Source organism: Silurus meridionalis, chromosome 4 (genome assembly GCF_014805685.1).
Source record: "Silurus meridionalis isolate SWU-2019-XX chromosome 4, ASM1480568v1, whole genome shotgun sequence".
NCBI lineage: Eukaryota > Metazoa > Chordata > Actinopteri > Siluriformes > Siluridae > Silurus > Silurus meridionalis.
The window spans coordinates 4,529,454-4,556,002 of NC_060887.1; the positions used below are offsets into that span (position 1 = coordinate 4,529,454).

At 39.0% G+C, this 26,549-nt stretch overlaps 2 protein-coding genes across 3 annotated transcripts in view; both read left to right on the plus strand.

Annotated features, from left to right (window-relative positions):
- LOC124384630 overlaps nucleotides 1-26,549 on the plus strand; it is a 131,925-nt gene that overhangs the window by 65,022 nt on the left and 40,354 nt on the right. The gene's annotated exons all lie outside the window — the stretch shown is intronic.
- On the plus strand, nucleotides 1,962-5,478 carry LOC124384602 (little elongation complex subunit 1-like). The gene is made up of 7 exons (XM_046847591.1): nucleotides 1,962-2,015; nucleotides 2,326-2,494; nucleotides 3,495-3,655; nucleotides 3,808-3,998; nucleotides 4,599-4,699; nucleotides 4,794-4,892; nucleotides 5,004-5,478. Exons 2-7 carry the CDS (start codon nucleotides 2,386-2,388, stop codon nucleotides 5,204-5,206), a joined length of 864 nt encoding a protein of 287 aa, XP_046703547.1. The 5' UTR covers nucleotides 1,962-2,015; nucleotides 2,326-2,385; the 3' UTR covers nucleotides 5,207-5,478.

Here is a 26,549-nt window from a genome sequence, read left to right on the forward strand (position 1 = left end):
ATGCTCGGTCAAGGCACACACTGTGCAAGAGATACGGGGGTGTTTCTCTGTGTATCTCTGTGATGTCACAGTGCGCCGCTTTCGACCACATGCATAAAAGCCAGAACACCGAGCTTACGGCTATACCACTCTGAGAACGCTCGATCTCGTCTGATCTCGGAAGCAGCCAACAAACTCAACACATCAAGCATCAAACTTCTCAATCACGCAACCAAATCGATCTATATCATCCACTTCAGAAGAAACACATTAGCGGTAAGTTACTTTACAAGTTTTTAGTTTAATTAATTTTGCAGGTTTCCGCTAGTCACACGTTAGTCACGTGCTCACCCAGAACTTCCGGGAAGTACGCTCTAGCTAGCATTTAAAGGCTGTAAGCAGAAGGAGGCTCCACTGAGTAAACGCGTCCCATCCGCATTCATAAAGACTGAACCGGCAAAAACCCAACATCATTTAGGAGCTGAGCTGCGTGCGCCACGCCCCTCAACCAAAACCACGCCCTCCCCATAAAACTCTTTGTAATGGAATAGTGTACACAAATCATCTTAATTTTTTCTCTCCAGAGGGCAATAAAGTCTCGTTGATGATAATCTATAAAAAAGAGAAAATACGCTGTAGAAACACTGAGGAAGAACAATCAGACTACAGAGATACTCATTATAAAAAAATTTACAAAAACTTTATCGAATGATTTTTGATTAAAGCAGTTCTTTCTTTTTTTCAGATTCAACAAACTCTCTAGAATAAAATATTGAAAGACCTACAGAAATGGAAAAGGCAAACATAAGCCAGCAGGAGCTTCAGGCCATTAAGAGCCTTATGCTACTCAGCAACACTCACAAGTATGTTTTTTGCTCTTTATACTTTATTCCAATCATTGCAGTGATACTATATAATATGTAATATAATAATATATTATATAATGTTTTATCTAAATGTTTCTTTTCCCTTCCACAGAAATGTCAGTGTTGAAAACCAGCTTCTGGCACTTAAAGGTGTGTAAGAAAGTACAAGTTGATTATTACTGCATGATTCAGTTCTATTAAAATAAACATATAATGTGATAATGTGATCTGAGCACCTTTTCATTTCATTTTGTAAATTATTTTACAGAAGTGAACACCAGACAAAATCTGGAAATCCGAGGCCTGAAATGCAAAATCAGCAGCATAGAGAAAATCTTTCGCTTAATGGAGGTACTTTCTTTCCATTTTTAAATGCAGACATCACTGAACTTTTAGTGAGAAATGTGACTAAATAAAACTAAATCTGCTTTTTGTTTTTGATCCTCAACAGGAAAAACTTTACAAAGTGGAGAACGAGTTGAACAAAGGTAACAGTAAAATCTCTAATACTAAGTTTCTGTACATTTTGATGTGTTCTGTATTTGCATTTAATATGTAATAAATGAACACAAATAATTAATAATACAATTATTTCAAAAAAATAATAATTAATAAAACATAAACAAGCAGGAAGCTGATATACGTATTTAAATGTGACATGTTGTAATCTAATTTTAGTGGATAAACAGTTTAATCTTAGCATGTGCTAAACCTAGTATGTACATTATCACCAAAAGTATTGGAACATTAATGGAAAAAGTGTTGACAAGGCAAATTCTTCACCGTCTTAATGAACCTAAATGTGTAACAGTCATTTTTTAAGATCTAGGAAGAAATATTGTAAGTCTCTCAGGATAAGGGCGTGTGACAAATTATATAAATTTCTTTTATATTCATACAGACCCAAAGCCCACAGCAAAGAGAACTGGATCAGACATGTCACCACCCAGGAAAGCTCAAAAGCCTCGACTTGATGCTGCTTCAGCTGATCCTGTAAACACAACACACACAACACAATCTCTCATCTCCAGTGCATTAGAAACACTACAAAAGTCCTGTTCTGATGTTTTACCTACAGACAGGATTCATGCACTTCTCACAGGAACAAGTGAACTTCCTGTTCTGAGAGATGAAGAGAAACACGTCATTTCTGAGTTTTGTGTAAACGAGGTCAGTTCTTATCTTCTGTTTTATTTAGTGTGCATGTGATTTAAACACTTTATTCTTTAGCTCTGGATTTGAGTTTCTCATTTTTGAAAGTTGATCCATAATTCACTGGTCCTGATGTTCTTAAATTGAACAGTAGATATGATTTATCATGTCAAAATTTGACTCTAGGTTTTGGTTTATACAATATCTAATAGTTTTCCTAAACCCAGTCTACAGTCAAGTCTTAACTTCCTAATATTTGTTTTAAATACATGATTTAAATACATGTTTATTTAGTTGGATGCTGAAATTTTTCTTCTGTCTCATTTAGTCCTTAGCAGAGACGTTTCTGTCTGTGATTTTGGAGAAGATCAAGGTGGAGAGAGGGTTTATGGGACATGATCTCCTGCAGTCTCTCTGTAGGGTTTATGTAGGCGTGTGTCAACAGAGAGGAGACTCTCACAAAGCACATGCTCTCGCCTACAGACTCCTTAAAGAAGGTGAGATTATACTGATATTTCATTATTTATCTAATAAAAATGATCTGGACACTGATACAGAAAAGTAAATTGTGTCTTGTTGTTGGTGATGTACTGTGGATGTAAAAAGTCTACACACCCTTATGAAATGGCAGGTTTTTTAAATATAAAGATAAAAATAACAACAGTGTAAACGTGAAACTTGTTACATGTTTAGTGTGATTTTCCAAAAAACAAATATCCAGAGACAAAAGAAATATTTAATAATTGGGAACATTTTAAATAAAAAACTATCACAGCTTGATTGCATGAGTCTGAAAATCCCCCATAACTAATACTTTGTGGAAGCACAATTTGCCTTTATTATGGCATCAAGTCTTTGTGAATAATCTCTATTAACTTCCCACATCTACCCTTTAGAATTTTATCTATTCTACTTTGCAAAAATGTTTCTTTAAATTGCAGGTGATCTCCTGTGTATGGCTCATTGTAGGTCATTCCATAGGTTTTGGATTGGGTTGAGGTCTGGGCTCTGGCTGGACCATTCCAGTACTGTGATGATCCTTTTCTAATTTTGATATTTGCTTCTGGTCATTGTGATGTTAAAATGTGAACTCCTCTTTATTTTCAGCTTCTTCACAGAGGACAGAAGCTTCTGCCCAGCTGAAGAAAAGCAGCTCCAAAGCATAGTGCTGCCCCCCACCATACCACCATGTTGGTATGATGTTACTTGGAGGATGCTCTGTATCAGCTTTGCACCAAACATACCTTTTAGATTTATGGGAAATACGTTTAACCTTTGTCTCGTTGGACCATAACACATTTTCCTACATGGTTGTAGTTAAATTAATGAATCTTTTGTAATCATTTTGATGTGTTTGCATATTCATATTATCTATATTGTTATTTCTGTCTTATATTTAAAAAAACCTGCAATTTTATAAGGTGTGTCAACTTTTTATATCCAATGTATTCCTTTTTATACCATGTATTTATGTTCTATTGTTTTGTTGCTTTGCAGATTTTCTTGAAGCCCCCAAAGTGATTATGGTCATGGTGACAGCATGGCCAAGTTTTTTGTCCCATGAAAGTTCTTTATGCCGAGCAATTCACATAGTGAGCAACCTGAAAGCAAAGGGAAAGATATTTCACTTGCTCACCAAGTATCTGCACTGGGATGAGGTAAGAAGCTGATCCTCAGTGTTCCTCTCAGTGTTTTGTCTTTTTTTTAACTGGACTTTATCAAGTATTTTACTGCCTCCTTAATCTCCCTTTGATTTACAAGTATCAGTGTAAATTTAGTGGGTATTAAATAATGATGTATTTTCTCCCAGGAGCCTCCGGGAAACATCTACAATGCTATCACCAGCACCCTGAAGTCTTTTCTGAAAGACAGCAGTCTGAGGTTCGTGAAGAACAGCTGGTATGGTTATGATCTCTGCCCTGCTACCTGGAACTACATCTTCAGCCTGGATCTTCTGTGTGCACAACTGGGCTGGACTTGGACCATTACCAATATTATACGGTACTGAATGCAAAACATCTTCAACATATTGTAAAGTTAATATTTAAACAGCCATTTTTATATCTAATTTTTAATACAATAAGATCTCACAGGGAAAAATTGGGTAATTGCTGCTATGGTGATGTTTCTGTGAGAAAATGTTTATTGTGCATTTATAAATGAAGTTTCCAGGATCAGTGTTCAGACAGTCAGAGAGAATTCTGTAACTTTAGCTGTAAGTATTTCACCATGGAAGGGTCTCTATTTAGGAAGTGGTAGCTCAGTGGTGAAGGTCAGGGGTTCAAGCCCCAGGATCACCAAGTTCCAGTCATGGCTGACCCAGTGCTCTGCCCCCGGCTTTCTATCATCACTGGGGTAGGTGAAGAAATAATTTCTCTGTGCTGTAAGGTACATGTGACGAGTAAAAAGCACCTTAACCTGTGACCTAGTTCTTATTGCTGACTTTTTCCATTAACGGTCAATCTAGAGGTTGTTTAAAATATTGCAAACTTCCCATTCATGTTGCATAAAATCACAAGTGATCATAAAACCACAATGGCTGCTCCATAACCACCACAAAGACCCTCAACATATCCATTTCTTCTCTTTTTTATTTACTAGGAAGGATCTTTGGCTGATCCTGAACACTTGGCTGAGGCAAGCAAGAACAGAGCCAACACCGTTCCGAGACGTCTGTGTAGCAGCAGTTTTCAGGCTACTTGGTAAGTTTACTGTAAATCCTGTTTCGGAGCATCATCTCACATTATTCCTGAATTATTCAGCTTTTTACTCGTTGTTTCTGTTCTTTTTAAACAGGGCGACTTGGTCAACTAGGACTTAAGGAGAACATGCTAACGTCACTCGAAAACCTGGCAAAAAGCATTAATCAGTTTGGAATGCAAAACTTCTCAAAAGGTATTTCTAAAGCATCAAATAAAGATGTTTTTATAGATCTTTATCATTATTCTTTGATGTTTAGTTTTGTGCTTCAGCAGATCCTAATTTTGTATTGGATGTTGTGTGCAGGTATGCCATGGGAAGTGCAGCTCTCAGTCATCTATGCCATTCATGATCTGGCACCCAGCAACCCTGAAGCAGCTCTGAAGACTTTGGAATCACGGAGGAAAAACAGCACACAGCGCGTTCCCCCAGCCGTCATCAAATGCATTACGCAAATCAGCTTCCTTTGTCATCAGACCAAGTCACAAAACTCTAAGAAACTACTGTAGTGATTATTATAGTGAGCACTGCATCCCCCAGGTCTGTATCCTCAGTCACCAGCTGTTCACACTGTGAATCATGACTGTGCTGCAATGCACAGCTCCAATCATCAAGTTTAGCAGTCACATGACCGTCATGAGTCTCATCAACAAGAACGACAAGACGCTTTCAGACAGGAAATGCAGTGGATAATGGACTGGTGTTAACAATCTTTGTGTTCACCTGTGGAGAACCTCATCTGGTCTTACAAAGCCACCAGCATTGTGGATGACCACATACACCCTTTATTCATTATTGATTATATCAGTGCCGGGATGTGCATTTGGTACCTGGGCCTTCAGTGGGTAATTACTCAACTTAATCCACCTCTTAATACCACCACTGTCATGTCGCAATTATAGAAACCATCAATACCATAAAAAAAATGCAATATAACAAGTGTGGCATTACAGAGACAGAGGCATTTCACATATAGAGGGTGAAAACCATTTTACTAAGGCAAGAAACCCAGTTAAGACTCCAAACATCTACACTACAACTGCAACTGTGCACCTACATCATCTGGAGCAGTTCAGAACCAATATTTGTCTAATAACATGCCAAAAACATAAAAATGTAAATAAAATCCAACCTACTCACCAGAGATGCAGACTCATAATGTGCACTGCTCCTCAGAGGCTGTAATCCAGTGGTACCGCTCGTATTCACTGGTCCTGGAAGTGGTGAGCAAACCCTTTCATGGGCTAAGACAAGCTAGCTAGCTTCGGGGTTTAGCCGACCTCCTCATGATGACTAGCTTTTCTTTGATATGTATTTTTAAGAAACTAAATACATTTCTCTTCCTCCATAGCCATAAAAAAGTCTAACTCAGATGTATTCATGTGTACACAGCGCTACACACGTGTTTTGTTAGTTGAACTTGGCTGTAACAGTTTCTTTCTGACCAACCAATCAGAGGACGGAAAATGCTGATGCTATTCTTGGCCTCATTTCTATTAGAGACTGAGATAAAAGTCCAGCAGTACAGACTTTGAAGGCCCTGGGCGGATTAGATCGACATGGCAGCACATAGAGGCCGATATTTGTCTGGAGAAACGCTACGAAATGAAGAGAATAGACTTTTGGGAAATAATTAATTTCATGAAACGAATATTACAATTTAAGTTGTAAATGTAGGTCAGTGCTTGTGATAGTGTTGAGGCCAGCAGAGGAGGCTTTACTGGCCCTGACCGCCCACCAGTGGATTATATACACAATATATTTGCACTTCCACATGGATCATACTGTGATGATGTTTGCACACATGTAGTCTTTAGATAGATAGATTTATTTAAATCCTAGCTAAAAAATTTAAAGTTTAGTTAGAATGCAGCCTTTTAAACCTCTATGTATTATGTAACATAGATATCTACTGAAGTTAGCATGCTAAGCTAGCCCCGGTCCGTCCTCAGAGAGCATGGAGTCCCGCTGACCTTCACTCGCTTTATACACAGTTTACAGCCGTTTTTATCTTATTTATTTGGAGAGAGAGAGAGAGAGAGAGAGAGAGGTTGAAGGGCGGAGCATCTTTGTGTGACATCACAGTAAGGCAACGTCCATGTAAGTCAGAACGCAGCTCTGTTTCTCTCATTTACAAGTTTTGTTCGTGTGAGTAAAGACATGTAAACATGGAGCTCTTCAGAAGGTTTAGAGAAATTTTTCAAACCAGAAGAAAGAGGAAAACTAAGCAGATCCCTGAAAAGAATGCGAAGCTGGAACACATGAAGAAAGTAGTAAAAGACTTGAATGCATTTTCTAATCCAAAGATAGAGAAGATAAAAGAAAAGAAAGAAGAGAAAGCCATTCTGCTACAGACGGTGCAAAAGCTGGAGGCTACTTTGGCTTCTGAGCGAAAGCCCACCATGAAGCTCCAGTCTTCCCTGAAAATCCATAGGGAACCGGACAAAACTGTAGAATGTAAGAGAGAGAACAAAAACGAGACGAGAGAACAAAAACAACTGAAGGAACATGTTGCTCAGCTTGAGGTCACTTTGGAACAGACGACCAAAGAGCTCCAGCCGTCCCTGAAAATTCACGAAGAACTGGAGAAAGCTGTAGAACGTGAGAGAGAGAGCTGGGTGAGAGAACAAAAGCAACTGCTGGAACGTGTTGCTCAGCTCGAGGCCAATTTGGAATTTGAGAGAAATACATGGGAGGAGAAAAGCAAGAAGGATCAACTAGACATGAGGGAGAGAACCAACTTACACCTCATCAGAGAGGTCCAGGATACTCTGAATCTCTGTAAAGAAGAGAGGAAGAATGCAAAGCATGAGAAAGATCATTTTATGAGACACCAAGAGCGACTGGAGGAACGTGTTGCTCAGCTGCAGGCAACTTTGGATTCTGAAAAAAATAAATGGCAATTAAAAATAAAGAAGGCCAAACAAGACATGCAGGAGAGGACCATCCTACATCTTCAAACTATTAGAGACCTTCAAGATTCCCTGAATCAGTGTGAGGAAGAGAAGAATTGTGCAGAGCATGAGCAAGATAATTTGATTAGAGAACGAAAACAACAGGAGGAACATGTTGCTCAGCTGAAGGCCACTTTGGAATTTGAGAGAAATAAGTGGAAGGAGAAAAGTAAGAAGTCCAAACTGGACATGGAGAAGAATAACAATTTACAGCTCCAGACCATTAGAGAGCTTCAGGATTCTCTAAATCACTGTGAGGAGGAGAAGAATTGTGCAGAGCATGAGCGAGATAATTTGATTAGAGAACGAGAACATCTGGAGGACCATGTTGCTCAGCTGAAGGCAACTTTGAATTTTAAGAGAAATAAATGGAATGAGGAAAAAAAGAAGGTTGAACTAGATATGGTTTGGAGTTCTAATATGTTCCTCTCCTACATTCGAGAGCTCCAGGATACAGTGAATCACTGTAAGATACAGAAGAAAAGCAATTAGAGAAACATGTAGCTCCGCTGAGGGCACTTTGGGTTCTGATTATAAGAAGCAGCAGCAAGATGAGACAAATCTGGACATCAAAGACAAATTGTTGATGAATTGAAGATTCTTAGGTGAGGGAAGAAAAATGATGATGGAAAGCTGAGCGTGACAGCATGCTGTACTGTTAACTGAGCTGCAGCTTTCCAGTGTCCCAGGTGAGATGCTTCTTCACCTTGGCTGCTATTTCAGGTCATTTAGGAATCCACCTCTCTTGGTTCAGGCCTGTGTTTTTTTTCTGGGTTTCTCTCGGCTGCACTGCTTCCAGTACGTGTATGTGGATGTTGGATTTTTTTGTCCAATCAGATTTCAGCCTCTATGTGCTGCCATGTCAATCTAATCTGCCCAGAGCCTTTAAAGTCTGTAGTACTGGCATTTTTATCTTAGTCTCTATGATCAATGAGTCTGTTTCTTTAACCAATCATATTTCAGATTCTCCTCACAGGGCAGATCGCTGGCCCTGAATAGCGTCAGCATTTTTCCGTCCTCTGATTGGTTGGTCAGAGGAAAACTGTTACAGCCAAGTTCGACTGGCAAAACACATCTGTAGCTCTGCACACATTAATAGATCCGAGTTAGACTTTTTTATGCCTAAGGAGGAAGAGAAATTTATTTGGTCTCTGACATACTTAAAAATACATTTTCCAATAAAGCTAGACATCGTGAGGAGGTCGGCCAACCCTGAAGCTAGCTAGCATGTCTCATCCCAGGAAAAGGTTTGGTTTCCACTTCCAGACCAGTGAATAGGAGCGGTACCACTGGATTACAGCCTTTTTTGAATTTACTGAACTTCAGGTCTGTAGTTCTTCCTACTCGTTTCTTAAATTCCCTTTTGAAGTGATGCAGCAGCTGTTTATTGGAGTTGGATCAGACTCGTGCACCGCAAAAGTTCACTCTTTAAAGACCAAGTTGCTGCGATAAGACAGAAAACAAACAAAACCTTTTTTCCATTTTGCTTCTGTTTAATGGTTGTACTGGTTTAAAGTTTAAGAGCAGTGTTGTTTTTAGATCTCATTGTTTTAAGTGGGAAATTGGGATTCTTGAAATCTTTTTAAACTGACTGTTTTCTTGTTCACTTGTACTGTTTCCTCTTTCCTTGTTTTTTACTATGATTGGGAATTGAAGACAGTTTTTGAACAGTTGAATGTAAAGTTTAACACGGCTTATTGTGAATTATTCATGTACACTTGTTCTTGTAATGAATATATCTGATGACAAGGAGAGTTATTTGTAGTATTTTGGCTCGAGGATGTGGGTCTGTGCATACAGAAGTTTGCTCCTGTTTGTGTGAGCTGTGTATATGTGAAGGTTTTTCTTGTCTAGTGTTTTTATATCTTTGTAAGAGAATTCTTCATGTCTGTGTTTTTGGATGCAGTGTATCTGTTTAAAAAATAAATGCTGAGAGTTTGAATTTTGCAGTTGTGTTGATTTCATAAAAAAATCTGGTTAGATTTCCAGAACTACTTGCCAAACCAAAGTCCAGTAAACTCACAGTTATGTTGAGGAAAAATGACTATTTTATGTGAATGAGACTAGATCTATTGTTGTGAAAACATGAAAAATTATGTTTTACCAATAGGTTTTTCAGTTGCTTTAACTAAAGATTTGAAATGGTCATTAATTGATTCAGAACAGTGACTCAATAATTTCAACAAATGAATAAAAGTTGAGTGAACTTAACACCTAATGTGCTAAACTTAACTGAGTCAATGCAACAAGATGACTTGACTAAATCAAGTTGTGTCAACAAATCATTTTTTACAGTGTAGGACCACATGCAGCTAAAAGCAACCTTTCTGATTCTGTAGCACAGGGGTGGCCAACCCGCAGCTCGCGAGCCGCATGCGGCTCTTTGGCCGGTTTCATGCGGCTCTTACGTTCATATAGATTTTTGTGTGTTTGATTTTTAATGTGCGTGTTCGCTTTGCTTGAGTTCAATGCGGTATTTTTAGGACTTAAATGAGCTCGCCCCTACTGGGAAACTTTGCGGTATATCAGACCTTGGCATGAGGCCAATCATAAATTACAGGGATGCACCGAGAATTTTCGGAAATACCTAAATCACCGAAACAACACGGCAGAAACACAATTGTAATGACGCAATAAAAAAGCGCAGCAGCACACGGTTATCTGGATAAGAGCAACATGTCTGCGGTGTGCGGAGAGCGATTTGCAAAACATGCAATGCTGAAATTTCAAGAGGGGGTGTATCTGCAAAGAGTTTCTCCAAGTCGGGTTTAATTTATCACCTGAAATCCAAACATCACGATTGCCTTCTAAATATGAGAAGAACGCGGCGCAGAAAAGTAAAGTCAATCCGAGCATGCGCACTCTGTCTGTAGAGGACGTTTTTGAAAAGGCGGGAAAGTTTTCCAGTGATGGTGCCGAGGCAAAAGGCATAACACAAAAAATTATGCATTTCATTGCCTTTTGAATTGAATTTTCATTTCGGTGCATCCCTAAAATATTATCGTTGGTGTGGCCCTCTGACACAATTCAGGTTTCTCATGTGGCCCCTTGTAAAAATTAATTGCCCACCCCTGCGGTATGGTCATCTCACGCACATGCGCATTTGACGAAAATACCGTAGTGAACTCAAGCGAAGTGAACACGCACATAAAAAAAAAAACACCAAGTACCCCTGTTTTCTACCCTGAAACACGTGAAATCAAAGCATTGATCTGTTCTGACTGACACACGTGAAAGAATTGCTTCGAGTGGCAACAACGGAATACGAGGCAGATTTGAAGGGGATTGTTCAAGGCAAGGAATGCCAAAAGTCCCACTAAGTAACATGCATAGTAAAAGAAAAACGCTATTGTAAATTATTATATTTTTGTTTGTGGACTTGGTTAAAGAGTTTGTGTGTGTGAGACAATGCACACAATGTTCATTGTTGAAAATGACTGGCTTGTGGTCTTACAACTGTAGGAGTCAATTTCTGTCATTATGTTGGTGTGTGACATTTACAATAAATCTGGCTGAGCAGAGGTGTGTGTGTGTGTGTGTGTGTGTGTGTGTGTGTGTGTGTGTGTGTGTTTAAGAGGAAGGGATGGGTGATGTTCATGTGTGCCCATGTGTATGATGTGGCTCTTTGCGGTAACACGGTAAAAAATGTGGCTCTCGGTCTCTGACTGGTTGGCCACCCCTGTTCTACAGCTTACCGGTAAGTGTGCCATTACTGCCACCTAGCGGATAATTTACAAATACACTCATCAGGACAGGTAGGTTCACACCTGTATTGTATTGTATTGTATTGTATTGTATTGTATTGTATGTTGTATGTCAAAGAAACACTGAAACAAATAGAAGACAAAGTAGAATAAGAAAAGGACTGTAAATTGGTTTTCATAGAACATGTAGGAATTTGAAGCAGAAGTCAGAACAAGAAAAACACAGGTAGGGACGGGACAGAACTCACTATTTCTAGTGTGTTAAAACAAATCCAGATCTGGATGGTTGCCCAACCGATTTAACAGCATTTGCTAACTTCTTTTCTCTCTTGCAGTGAAGAATCACTTACACTCTGTTTGCTCTCTAATCAGACTGACGAAAGAAACAACAATGACAATGCCTGCCAACTGTAAAAGAAAATAATGTTTTACCCCTCATTTTACGGTGGAATTCTGGCAACCCCAGCTGCCAGCGTTTTACTGTAGAATCTACATTTTTTTTTACAGTGTAAGAAACATGTTCTCTATATCTGAAGCAGAGAAGCTCGTCCATGCGTTCATGACCTCCAGAATAGACTACTGTAATGCATTACTAGGTGGATGTCCTGCATCATTAATAAACAAGCCTGAGTTAGTTCAGAATGCGGCAGCCAGAGTTCTTACAAGGTCAAGAAAATATGATCACATAACCCCAATCTTATCGTCCCTACACTGGCTTCCTGTTAAGTTTCGAATAATTCAATTCAATTCATTTTTATTTTTATAGCGCTTTTAACAATGAACATTGTCTCAAAGCAGCTTTACACAGATAATGTGGTGATTAAACGTAAATATGTTCTTTGTAAGTAAGTTTGTCCCTGATGAGCAACTGTGGCAAGGAAAAACTGCCCGAGATGGCATAAGGAAGAAACCTTGAGAGGAACCAGACTCAAGAGGGAACCCGTCCTCATCTGGGTTGCACCAAATGTCCATTTGAAGCAGATATACAAAGTTGCGGGGTACAGTGATGACGATCAGAAGCAAACTGCACTCCCGAGTCAGTGCAGCAGACCGCCGACACCAACTACAGTCCAATCCATCCTCAAAGCACCCGTTCTACTCCGGAATTATATGGAACCACCCAAGGTGTTGATGAGAGACCGTCCCAAGCTGCACAGAAGTGTGAAGATCCACGGAGGGGAGAGGGGCAGGAACAGTGGTCACTGGAGCCTCAGGAGCATGTTTAACTCGACCGAGAGAGAGAGAGAGAGAGAGAGAGAGAGAGAGAGAGAGAGAAGGATATGGATTATTAAGTGTAACTATTGGTGTATGAAAGTTGATGTCACTGTGCAGTTTGGACTCCGGCAAGACTCGCTATGGCAGCATAACTAAAAGGGAGAACCAGAAGGTAACACAGACATGAGGGATCTCTGGGATAAGAGACGACCCACCACACCACCGTCAACAAACCCGAGCGAACGTGTGAATGTGAGGGGACAACAGCATACAAATATACCAGATCACCAAACACTCTATATCCATGCTCCCTCCAGATCTGAGCCTTTACCTAAGAAAAATCTACTGATAAAAGGCTTGACTAAATAAATAAGTTTTCAACCTCGACTTGAACACTGAGACTGTGTCCGAGTCGAACACTGGTTGGAAGGCTGTTCCATAACTGTGGGGCTTTATAAGAGAAAGATCTGCCCCCTGCTGTAGTCTTCATTATTTGAGGAACCAACAGATAGCCAGCACCTTTTGATCTAAGTAGGCGTGGAGGATCATACTGGTACAGAAGTTCACTCAGATACTGTGGTGCGAGAGCATCAAGTGCTTTATACGTCAGTAGTAGTATTTTATAATCAATGGGAGATTTGATTGGGAGCAGTGTAGACTGATTAAAACAGGGGTGATGTGGTCGTATTTCCTAGATCTAGTGAGGACCCTTGCTGCTGCATTCTGGACTAACTGAAGCTTATTTCTGCACTTACTCACACACCCAGACAGTAAAGCGTTACAGTAGTCTAATCTAGAAGTAACAAAAGCATGAACTAGTTTTTCTGCATCCTGTAACGACATCATATTTCTAATTTTAGCAATATTTCTAAGGTGAAAGAAGGCGATCCTGGTGATATTATTCACGTGAGACTCAAAGGAAAGACTCGGGTCAATAATCACACCAAGGTCTTTGACAGCCGTACATGCTGAAACAGAAACACCATCTAGAGATGCTACGTAATCGGAAAGTTTACTTCTAGCTGCATGTGGTCCTAGTAAAAGTACTTCCGTCTTATCTGAGTTGAGCAGAAGAAAGTTATTAAGCATCCACTGTCTAATGTCCTTTACACACTTCTCAACATTGTTTAGCTGATCTCTCTCATCTGGCTTTGCTGAAATATACAGCTGTGTGTCATCAGCATAGCAATGGAAGCGAATCCCATGTTTATGAATAATTTCACCAAGAGGCAGCATATATAAAGAGAAAAGCAGTGGGCCTAAGACAGATCCTTGAGGAACACCAAACTTTACCTCATAGAGCGTGGAGAACTCACCATTTACATCCACAAACTGATAGCGATCAGTCAAATAAGACCTGAGCCAAGAGAGAGCTGTTCCCTTTATTCCTACAACATTCTCAAGTCTAGCAAGCAGTATAGTGTGATCAATGGTGTCAAAAGCTGCACTAAGGTCGAGCAAAACAAGTAAGGAGACAAAACCCTGATCAGAGGCCAATAACAGGTCATTTACCACCTTAACCAGCGCCGTCTCTGTGCTATGATGAGGCCGAAATCCTGACTGATACATTTCAAAAATGTTATTCATAAGCAGATGTGAGCATAACTGCTGTGCTACAACCTTTTCTAAAATTTTGGATATAAAGGGGAGATTTGATATCGGTCTGTAGTTGGACAACTGACATGGGTCAAGGTCAGGTTTCTTAATAAGGGGTGGATATGCATGACGTCATGATGTAAGGACGAAAAGAACTGGTGAACCGGTTTTTGAACCGCTTTTTGAAACGAACTGTCCGAAGAACTGATTCACAAAAATAATCGGACTTCCCATCACTATCATCCATGGGCGTAATTCCCGGACAGTGGTTTGACCCACTGCCTGCTTTCCCAGTTCATCTCACCTTCTCTACACACACGAGTCATGTGTGTGTCTGCGCCTCAATTAATGTTCAACTCCATTAACTAAAGGATTTTATTCACTTTAAATAAAGTGATTCTCTTTAATGTAGTTGATGCAGACTCATTCTTACAAGGTCAAGAAAATATGATCACATAACCCCAATCTTATCGTCCCTACACTGGCTTCCTGTTAAGTTTCGAATAATTCAATTCAATTCATTTTTATTTTTATAGCACTTTTAACAATGAACATTGTCTCAAAGCAGCTTTACACAGATAATGTGGTGATTAAACGTAAATAAGTTCTTTGTAAGTAAGTTTGTCCCTGATGAGCAACTGTGGCAAGGAAAAACTCCCTGAGATGGCATAAGGAAGAAACCTTGAGAGGAACCAGACTCAAGAGGGAACCCGTCCTCATCTGGGTTGCACCAAATGTCCATTTGAAGCAGATATACAAAGTTGCGGGGTACAGTGATGACGATCAGAAGCAAACTGCACTCCCGAGTCAGTGCAGCAGACCGCCGGCACCAACTACAGTCCAATCCATCCTCAAAGCACCCGTTCTACTCTGGAATTATATGGAACCACCCAAGGTGTTGATGAGAGACCGTCCCAAGCTGCACAGAAGTGTGAAGATCCACGGAGGGAGAGGGGCAGGAACAGTGGTCACTGGAGCCTCAGGAGCATGTTTAACTCGACCGAGAGAGAGAGAGAAGGATATGGATTATTAAGTGTAACTATTGGTGTATGAAAGTTGATGTCACTGTGCAGTTTGGACTCCGGCAAGACTCGCTATGGCAGCATAACTAAGAGGGAGAACCAGAAGGTAACACAGACATGAGGGATCTCTGGGATAAGAGACGACCCACCACACCACCGTCAACAAACCCGAGTGAACGTGTGAATGTGAGGGGACAACAGCATACAAATATACCAGATCACCAAACACTCTATATCCATGCTCCCTCCAGATCTGAGCCTTTACCTAAGAAAAATCTACTGATAAAAGGCTTGACTAAATAAATAAGTTTTCAACCTCGACTTGAACACTGAGACTGTGTCCGAGTTCCGAACACTGGTTGGAAGGCTGTTCCATAACTGTGGGGCTTTATAAGAGAAAGATCTGCCCCCTGCTGTAGTCTTCATTATTTGAGGAACCAACAGATAGCCAGCACCTTTTGATCTAAGTAGGCGTGGAGGATCATACTGGTACAGAAGTTCACTCAGATACTGTGGTGCGAGAGCATCAAGTGCTTTATACGTCAGTAGTAGTATTTTATAATCAATGCGAGATTTGATTGGGAGCAGTGTAGACTGATTAAAACAGGGGTGATGTGGTCGTATTTCCTAGATCTAGTGAGGACCCTTGCTGCTGCATTCTGGACTAACTGAAGCTTATTTCTGCACTTACTCACACACCCAGACAGTAAAGCGTTACAGTAGTCTAATCTAGAAGTAACAAAAGCATGAACTAGTTTTTCTGCATCCTGTAACGACATCATATTTCTAATTTTAGCAATATTTCTAAGGTGAAAGAAGGCGATCCTGGTAATATTATTGACGTGAGACTCAAAGGAACGACTCGGGTCAATAATCACACCAAGGTCTTTGACAGCCGTACATGCTGAAACAGAAACACCATCTAGAGATGCTACGTAATCGGAAAGTTTACTTCTAGCTGCATGTGGTCCTAGTAAAAGTACTTCCGTCTTATCTGAGTTGAGCAGAAGAAAGTTATTAAGCATCCACTGTCTAATGTCCTTTACACACTTCTCAACATTGTTTAGCTGATCTCACTCATCTGGCTTTGCTGAAATATACAGCTGTGTGTCATCAGCATAGCAATGGAAGCGAATCCCATGTTTATGAATGATTTCACCAAGAGGCAGCATATATAAAGAGAAAAGCAGTGGGCCTAAGACAGATCCTTGAGGAACAACAAACTTTACCTCATAGAGTGTGGAGAACTCACCATTTACATCCACAAACTGATAGCGATCAGTCAAATAAGACCTGAGCCAAGAGAGAGCTGTTCCCTTAATTCCAACAACGTTCTCAAGTCTAGCAAGCAGTATAGTGTGATCAATGGTGTCAAAAGCTGCACTGAGGTCGAGCAAAACAAGTAAGGAGACAAAACCCTGATCAGAGGCCAATAACAGGTCATTTATCACCTTAACTAGCGCCGTCTCTGTGCTATGATGAGGCCGAAATCCTGACTGATACATTTCAAAGATGTTATTCATAAGTAGATGTGAGCATAACTGCTGTGCTACAACATTTTTCTAAAATTTTGGATATAAAGGGGAGATTTGATATCGGTCTGTAGTTGGACAACTGACATGGGTCAAGGTCGGGTTTCTTAATAAGGGGGTGGATATGCATGACGTCATGATGTAAGGACGTAAAAGAACTGGTGAACCGGTTTTTTGAACCGCTTTTTTGAAACGAACTGTCCGAAAGAACTGATTCACAAAAATAATCGGACTTCCCATCACTATCATCCATGGGCGTAATTCCCGGACAGTGGTTTGACCCACTGCCTGCTTTCCCAGTTCATCTCACCTTCTCTACACACACGAGTCATGTGTGTGTCTGCGCCTCAATTAATGTTCAACTCCATTAACTAAAGGATTTTATTCACTTTAAATAAAGTGATTCTCTTTAATGTAGTTGATGCAGACCCATTCATAAATTAGTTGCAGCAAAAATGCTGATTTCGGACGTAATTTTCCATGAATCTGCTCTATTAGAGATTAAAATATGACTTATCTAGTGAACGTTAGCTTGTTTACAATAGCTTGTAGCATTATGCACTGACACTAACACACCAAAGCCGTTTCACATGCAGTGTTTTATTTGGGACGACTAAATGAGCACTGTGCTACGTCCGAACTGACCACACTGTATTTTTTTTGTATAATCAGTTTCTATTCTGTTCTTAAGTGTCTTAATGAATTTGTAAATAAAATGTTAAACATTTTTTTTAATTCCTTGTTTTTATTGTTGTGATTATTTTTTTATGATAGTTTTACTTTATTTATGTAAAGCAGTTTAAATTATTATTGTAATTGACGCAGTCTCCATGCTACAATAATAATGATAGAAACAAAGTTTTTCACTGTGGGGGCATTTCTTTATACTGTAAGTACAATTTGACTGTATTATTTGTGTCCCCCTTCAAAAATTGCTCATGAGAAATTTTATATTTATTGTCCCCTCCCTACTGTTAAATGAAATTTACGCCCATGTCTTCATCACTGTCCAAAACCATCTGAAGAGCTTCCTCACCGGTGTAGTGTGTCATCTTTCAAACGCAGCTGAAGGTGTAATAATCTCAGTGGAATCGCATTGTTTAATGCCACTGTCCGGGGCGTGTGTGTGTGTGTGTGTGTGTGTGTGTGTGTGTGTGTGACTCAACGAACTATTTTACCTGTGAATAGCGGAGGGACGTGTCCGCTCGCAGCTCATTATAAGATAATGACCTGAGGTGGAAAGTCTGTGCTTCTACTTGGTTTCACATGATTTATATTCATTGGAAACATGTGTTTTTTATCTCACCGACTTATTCTAAAACTACATACTTTAAGCTGTCTAAAGATATATTTTTTTATTTCCGTGTGTCAGATGTTGGCCGAGTTTCACCGCTTTTTAATGACGTGTTTTTAAACGAAGATCACGCAAACAAAGGCGACAGATGGCGCACCCTGATTATTTTATTCATTTAAAAAAAATACAACATTTTGTTTATATAGTGAGCATACACAAATGAAAGTAGACCATTTACAGATTTAAATTATGTATTACTTGACATGTTTGATCAAATATGACCGAGCAGTTTAAGCTCTTTTTGCTGGCATCTGAAAAAAAAGCTTCTTTGAGCGCCGGCGGCAAATCAGACTCCGTCTGATCCAGTGCGGCAGGGGAGTAGATATAGAACTGTGAGACTGCAGTGAAGACCACACCGCATCCTGTAACCTCAAACGACGACCGTGTCTCAATGATAATATCATTGAGTCTTTTCTATGTGTTTGAAATTTGCGACATAGGATAGGACGACAATTCCAATCACGATGTTTCGCTGGTTCAGTTGTCCATAGAACATAGCCACAGAAGGTGATGGTGTAGTACGTTACAAAGGTGCTTTGCATGACGAATTCCGTGAAGAGAAAACTGTGAGTGCTCGGAGCAACCAGCGAGCGGGCAGGAACTCCAAAGGATTGGGCAAGGGTAATAGCCCTACGCACATGATAGATACGGGTGATCAGCTGAAGTCCTGCAGGAAGATCATAGACAGAGTTCTGGATGGAATCTAGCCACATTCCATCTGGGGAGAACATGTCAGCGTGGTGCAGAATGTCGATCACCGGTCTGAACCGGTCCACATCAGTTTTCCAAACGAATTCGTCCTTTTCTGGAGGAAACCTGTACCATTTACGAGATTCACGATGGCACAGTTGACTTAAAGGACCGATAGGCCGCTCCAGGCACCACAGGCAAAGATTGGGATAAAGAAAGGCGAAACAAGCATAGCAGGGACCTCTTAAGGTGTCAAAGTTGAGCGATACCCCTCAGCACATGCTTGATGTACGCACACATGCGTTGATGCAGACACCTCCTATGTTCACCAGCTGCCATGTTCCTGCACACAGCATAAAATACACACAACAACAACATGATTTATATACGATATAATCAAAGGATCAGAATTAAAGCGTAGAAACAGTTTAGTGATTTTAGTTATAAGGAAACGTTTGTTACAGTCATTTTTTCTCATTGACTAGGGCCATAATCCCTTCATCCAAATCCACATAGATGTTTTGATCCATATCTGTGGAGATGTTTTCTGTAGAAGACTCTTCACCTGTAATTTTATACACTGGGAGCTGTACGTATTGTCTAAACAATGACAAGGAATTCCACAACAGATAAAACATGCCACGGCTGCAAGGATTATTAAAATTGTAGTCCCAGTCTGACCCTATTCTACTCTATTTATTAGTATATTATGTTAATTATACTTGGAGTAAACAGGTTACATGAGTTTGATTAAAATATGGGATAAATAGGTTAAATTAAGCTACTTCATTGTATCTAATAGATTCTATACTAATTATTAGGTCAATTTGTTGGATTCATATAAAAAGTTAAACTATAAAAGCTAAGATTAGCTAGCCGGCTAGTTACCCATGCTAATGTTGCTAAATAATGACTTTGTACTTTTCGAGTCTTCTACTAAATAATCTACAATATTCTACCATAATTATTTAGACGACTTACCAGGTACCTGTATAAAGAAATGTTCAATAGAAGAGGATTTGTAATGTTTTTTTAGTTGCTGCTAATCGCTGCTGCTTCTTGCTGCTGTTTGTTTGTTTGGTGGTTGTCAATTTTAGTGTGTCTTTACTTACAATTGGTAAATTCACAAATGAGAAACAAAAGCACGCTCTGATTTATATAGACGTCTCACACTGTGACATCACACCTAGATGCCCCGCCCTCTGCCTGTGACATCATCATGTCACTCACTTTCTTTCTCTCTCTCGTTCTCTCTATCTCTTTCTCTCACACACACACACACACACACACACACACACACACACACACACACACACACACACACTGCGCATGTACAGATTACAGAGGGAAGATTACACACAACCGGAAGTTGACCCAGTGACTATATGAATGTTGTAGAATCATAAATGACCAGATGAAGCTGACTGAGGTGAACCCCTGATACTAACCACTGAACAGAGTAGGAACATTCTGACCACCTGCTGGTTTCTTTTTGAGAGACTGCTGAAAGGAAATTTCTTGAACTATCTATGGATTCAGTCTCGGTTGACTTCATTGTTTTGAATAGAAGTGACCGAACTGAACTCTTAAACCGAGTCACTTGAACTGAATCTATGGAGTCGAAATCATCTAATCGAATCTTTTCGAACTGAATTGACCAAACTGAATGGACTGAATTAATAAAATGAATCTATTAAATAGTTAGTTCTGATGTTTTTCTACTAACTGCAGTTGTCAAAAGTTATACTTGAACTATGATGTTATGAGGCTGCATTGGAACTAAACTTTATAGTATTGTGTGCATCAGATGAACCCATGAAGAACTCATGTATTGTAAACTGATTTAATCTCTGTGTTATTGTGATTTAATATTTAAACTGATGCTGTGAATACTGTTTAATAACTGTTTATTTTATTTTCTATTAAAAATGTTATTTATTTTCAATACAGATTTATTTCCTATAAAACTAAAGCTGTGTAATTATCACCTCCTGAGCCGAACCTACTGCCTGAAAGATATTCATTTATTGTCAGTGGCTGTCAGACGACGCAGGTTTTACACTTGCCATTTTACATTAGACTTTTTGCAGCAATCGATATATTTATGTATTTATTTATTTTTTCAAAATCCCTCAGTGTATATTTTATTTTCTCAAACTTAAGGAGTTAAGACTTGACTGTAGACCCGGTTTAGGAAAACTATTAGACTTTGTTTAAACCAAAGCCTGGAGTAAACGTTTTTACACCACAAACCATATCTACTGTTTATTTTAACAACATCAGGGCACTGAATTCACTTTTACAAATGAGAAAACTGAAATCTACAGCTAAACAATAAAGTTGTTTGAATTTTGTGCACACTAAATAAAACAGAAGATAATAACTGACCTTGTTTATTATCATTATTATCATTTGTTTATTGGCATCATGAAGAGTTTCCAATGCACAAGCGATGAGGGATTGTGTTTTGTTGTGTTTGTGCTGTGCAGCATCGATTCGAGGTCTTTTAGCAGTCGTGGGTTGTGACGTGTCTGATGCAGTTCTTCATGGGTCCTGCATATAAAATAAATAAATAAATAATAGAACAAAGCTGCATGTTTTATCTCTGCATAATGAATACAGTCTACAATCTGATCATTTCTGTACATGTTAAAGGTGTGTTGTGTAAAATAATTTACTAAATGAAATGAAAGCTGCTCAGATCACACTCATGATATTATATGTTTATTTAATAAAATCGTATCATGCAGTAATAATGTGCTTGTATCGTCTTACACACTGAAGACATAAACATCAACACTATAGATACCTTTAAGTGCCAGAAGCTGGTTTTCAACACTTTCATTCCTGTGGAAAAGAAAATTCTTTATGGTTATGAATAACAATATTTTTATGTTTATGTAGAGAATCCATCATGCAATACTCTGTGTACCGTGTTTCTATATAAATTATGTACTTGAATAAAGTACTGGGTTAAAAGTCACATGTATCATGTATGTATATTTAACATTTTATGAAGATATCATTAACATGTAGATTTCTACAAACATTTATCTGAGAATATTTCTGGTCCTTTTCTCCCTCACAGATGTAAAATAGACTCAGATTTTCCATCCACATGCAGATCACCAGGTCGCTGTTGCTTTTTCTTTTCTTTTTTATTTCTTGTAAACAAAGCTCAGTTATCACGAGCTGAAAGAGCTGCATTCCACTTCCTGCCAGGTGCGTCACAGTGCACGCCACGCTCTTTCACCACTAAGAGCTTCTAAAGATGAATAAAACTAAGAACTCGCCCACACGGGGAATAAAAACCTCCCATGTGTCGTTAAAATCCTGCACTCATTGGCTACATTTTCTATGGAACATGTTGTTTCCACACTGCTACTGGCTGAAAATAAAAGATTGGAAATGAAAGGTGGTGCAAAGCAAAACGTCTCCACAAACACCTGCAGAGTTCAGTTGTATCACTGATAAGATTCTTCCTGTCTTTGTCTTTTTTTAGTGGTTACTCTCATTTGTTTCTTAACACTATATTCTACCAGAAATTTTTATTTTTTTACCACCAAGATGTCGACGGTATGTTGTTCAGTGGAACCTTATCTTACAAAATAAACAGGAATTTGCAGCAATTGTGTGTTTGGATGCGTTTGTGACTCGTTATTACAATTATAGTGTAAGTACTGTTTTTTATGCATGTTGTTTGTGTGTATTGTTTACACAAATTTAGGAAATACATTCGTTATAAGTGTTCCATTGAAAAACAGTGATCTAAGATTAATGCTCAAGGCTTAGACCTTTAGAATGATATATAATTTATCATGATAACTTATACCCCTTTTCATTTAATCTATTGTTAACTTACACCAGCAAACAGTGGTCACTTTAGGTGGCTCCGCCTCCTCTGGTCAGGCTCTTGCTCTTGATTGGTCCTTTTTTCCCTCAGGCCTCCATTACAATTGCCAGGTCGAAAAAAAATATCAGTGATTATTGTAACTGAATATTTTTACTTCCTTCAAAATAAATAAATATCTTAAATATAGTGTGTGTTTGTTTCTATTATTAAATTATTATTAGACATCATTTAAATTTAACTAAGAATTAAAATCCACATGATAAAATGTTGGGAAAACGGGACAAAAGTAAATGATAATAAAATAAAGGTTCTGTTTAAACCCAATTTTACATGAACAGAAGTTAAAGTAATAAAATAAACAGTTATTGAACAGTATTCACAGCATCAGTTTAAATATTAAATCACAATAACACAGAGATTAAATCAGTTTACAATACATGAGTTCTTCATGGGTTCATCTGATCACACAATACTATAAAGTTTAGTTCCAATGCAGCCTCATAACATCATAGTTCAAGTATAACTTTTGACAACTGCAGTTAGTAGAAAAACATCAGAAAGAACTATTTATTAGATTCATTTTAATAATTCAGTCCATTCAGTTTGGTCAATTCAGTTAGAAAAGATTCGATTCGATGATTTCGACTCCTTAGATTCAGTTCAAGTGACTCGGTTTAAGAGTTCAGTTCGGTCACTTCTATTCAAAACAATGAGGTCGACCGAGACTGAATCCATAGATAGTTCAAGAAATTTCCTTTCAGCAGTCTCTCAAAAAGAAACCAGCAGGTGATCAGAATGTTCCTACTCTGTTCCTGGGTTAGTTTCAGGGGTTCACCTCAGTCAGCTTCATCTGGTCATTTATGATTCTACAACATTCATATAGTCACTCGGGTCAACTTCCGGTTTGTGTGTAATCTTCCCTCTGTAATCTGTACATGCGCAGAGTGTGTGTGTGTGTGTGTGTGTGTGTGTGTGTGTGTGTGTGTGTGTGTGTGAGAGAGAGAGAGAGAGAGAGAGAAATAAAGTGAGTGACATGATGATGTCACCGGCAGAGGGCGGGGCATCTAGGTGTGATGTCACAGTGTGACACGTATATATAATTCAAAGCGTGCTTTTGTTTCTCATTTGTGAATTTACCAATTGTAAGTAAAGAGACACTAAAATTGACAACCACCAAACAAACAAACAGCAGCAAGAAGCAGCAGCGATTAGCAGCAACTAAAAAAAATACAACTTCTCTTCTATTGAACATTTCTTCATACAGGTACCTGGTAAGTCGTCTAAATAATTATGGCAGGATATTGTAGATTATTTAGTAGAAGACTCGAAAAGTACAAAGTCATTATTTAGCAACATTAGCATGGGTAACTAGCCGGCTAGCTAATCTTAGCTTTTATAGTTTAACTTTTTATATTAATCCAACAAATGTACCTAATAATTAGTATAGAATCTATTAGATACAATGAAGTAGCTTAATTTAACCTATTTAGCCCATATTTTAATCAAACTCATGTAACCTGTTTACTCCAAGTATAATTAACATAATATACTAATAAATAGAGTAGAATAGGGTCAGACTGGGACTACAATTTTAATAATCCTTGCAGCCGTGGCATGTTTTATCTGTTGTGGAATTCCTTGTCATTGTTTAGACAATACGTACAGCTCCCAGTGTATAAAATTACAGGTGAAGAGTCTTCTAGAAAACATCTCCACAGATATGGATCAAAACATCTATGTGGATTTGGATGGAGGGATTATGGCCCTAGTCAATGAGAAAAAATGACTGTAACAAACGTTTCCTTATAACTAAAAGCACTAAACCCTTTCTACGCTTTAATTCTGATTCTTTGATTATATCGTATATAAATCATGTTGTTGTTGTGTGTATTTTATGCTGTGTGCAGGAACATGGCAGCTGGTGAACATAGGAGGCTTCTGAAAGTTATCCGTCTGCATCAACGCACGTGTGCCTACATCAAAGCATGTGCTGAGGGGTATCGCTTCGACTTTGACACCTTTAGAGGTCCCTGCGATGCTTGTTATGCCCTTGTGTCCATTTTTCTAAAGAATTGCTTGTGGTGCCTGCAGCAGCCCACCTGTCCTTTAGGTGAACGGTGCCGTAATGCACCCCGTAAATGGTACAGGTTTCCTCCAGAAAAGGACGAATTCGTTTGGGAAACTGATGAGGACCCGTTCAGACCGGTGATGGACATTCTGCACCACGCTGACATGTTCTCCCCAGATGGAATGTGGCTAGATTCCATCCAGAACTCTGTCTATGATCTTCCTGCAGGACTTCAGCTGATCACCCGTCTCTTTCATGTGCGTAGGGCTATTACCCTTGCCCAATCATTTGGAGTTACTGCCAGCTCAGTGGGTGCTCCAAGCACTCACAGTTTTCTGTTCACGGGCTTCGTCATGCAAAGCACCTTTGTAACGTACTACACCATCACCTTCTGTGGCTATGTTCTATGGACAACTGAACCAGTGAAACATCGTGATTGGAATTGTCGTCCTATCCTTTGTCACAAATTTCACACAGTCAGAACAGACTCAATGATATTTTCATCGAGACGTCACGGTGGTGGTTACAGGTATCACAGTGAGGTGTGGTCTGCACTGCAGTCTCACCGTTCTATACCTGCTCCCCTGCCGCACTGGATCAGAAGACTAATACCCATTCCATAGTTAAGCCACTTTGCACTGGACTGCATCAACTTTTATTTTCTTATGTTTTCACATTTGTTAGTTACTTGTACAATCACGACTGAGGATGAACTTGGTGGTGAGTCCACTGTCGTGCCACTGATGGGCAGAGTGGGAATTTTACATAAAATTTGGTTGCTGTCAGGGTTTTTCGCCCACTCCCAGTTCATTATGTTGTGATTAGGCTTATCCATTGATGCTTTGAGGGTGGGTGATGATGTCAATTTTGGTCGATTTTCTTTTTTTTTTTTTTTTCGATTTTGCTCGATTTTTTGCTTAGATTTTTGTCTTATTTTGATTTTTTGTCTGTTTCATTTTTTTTAGTTATAAATATATAAATAAATAAAATTATTTTTGTGTTATGTTTGGTAATGGGTTAAAATAGATGTAAGCATAGAGTGTGAGACTAATTAATAAGGGAGTGATGGCTCTAATCCTCCTTATCTAGCGTGTGACCTAATAATTAGTATAGTATATTTAATCAAAATCATGTAACCTGTTTACTCCAAGTATAATTAACATAATAATAATCAGTTAATAATAAATAGAGTAGAATATGGTCTGACTAATGTTATGAGTGTGTAGGAGAAACATAAACAAGGCAGACTTAAGCATGTTTATTAGGAAAGAAGAGTTTGTGGGCCATTGCTGCTGCAGAAGACATGGGTGAGCAATCACGATCAGACTCAGGGAAAGATATGGGAGGATAATAATAATAATCAGGTGAGAGAACGGTGGAAGTAGGAGAATAATCAGTAGGGGACCAACATGAAGGTTAAACAATGAAGCGGCTAATTTATGGATTTTTCCTGGGTTTTTCCCGGTTTCACAAGCTTCAAGCCAAAAAACTGAGCCCCATAACATCTGACCAATGAAATTGCCAAATGGGTTCAGGTGAACCAATGAAACTCTTTATATTAAATTAGTTGCACTCCCACTGAATCGGGCCGCACCACATCATAAATATGGATGAGGTTCCTCTGATGTTTGACCTGCCGCTCACTCGCACTGTCTACAGGAAAGGAGAATCATTTGTCACACTGAAAACAACCGGGCATGAAAAAACACACTTCACCTGTGTTCTGAGCTGCACGGCATCGGGAGAAAAGCTTCACCGATGGTGATTTTTAAACGCATGACGATGCCAAAAGAAAAACTCCCGAGAGAAATAGTTGTGAAAGGAAAAGGAGAAAAAAACAGTGAACAATGACTTTCTTGTTAGG

Excerpts from the sequence above, each read along its gene's own strand:
- LOC124384602 (XM_046847591.1), top strand. The coding sequence starts at position 2,386 with ATGGGACATGATCTCCTGCAGTCTCTCTGTAGGGTTTATGTAGGCGTG. Across the intron at positions 2,495-3,494 it reads CTACAGACTCCTTAAAGAAG|ATTTTCTTGAAGCCCCCAAA; the intron begins GTGAGATTATAC and ends GTTGCTTTGCAG. Across the intron at positions 3,999-4,598 it reads ACCATTACCAATATTATACG|GAAGGATCTTTGGCTGATCC; the intron begins GTACTGAATGCA and ends TTTATTTACTAG.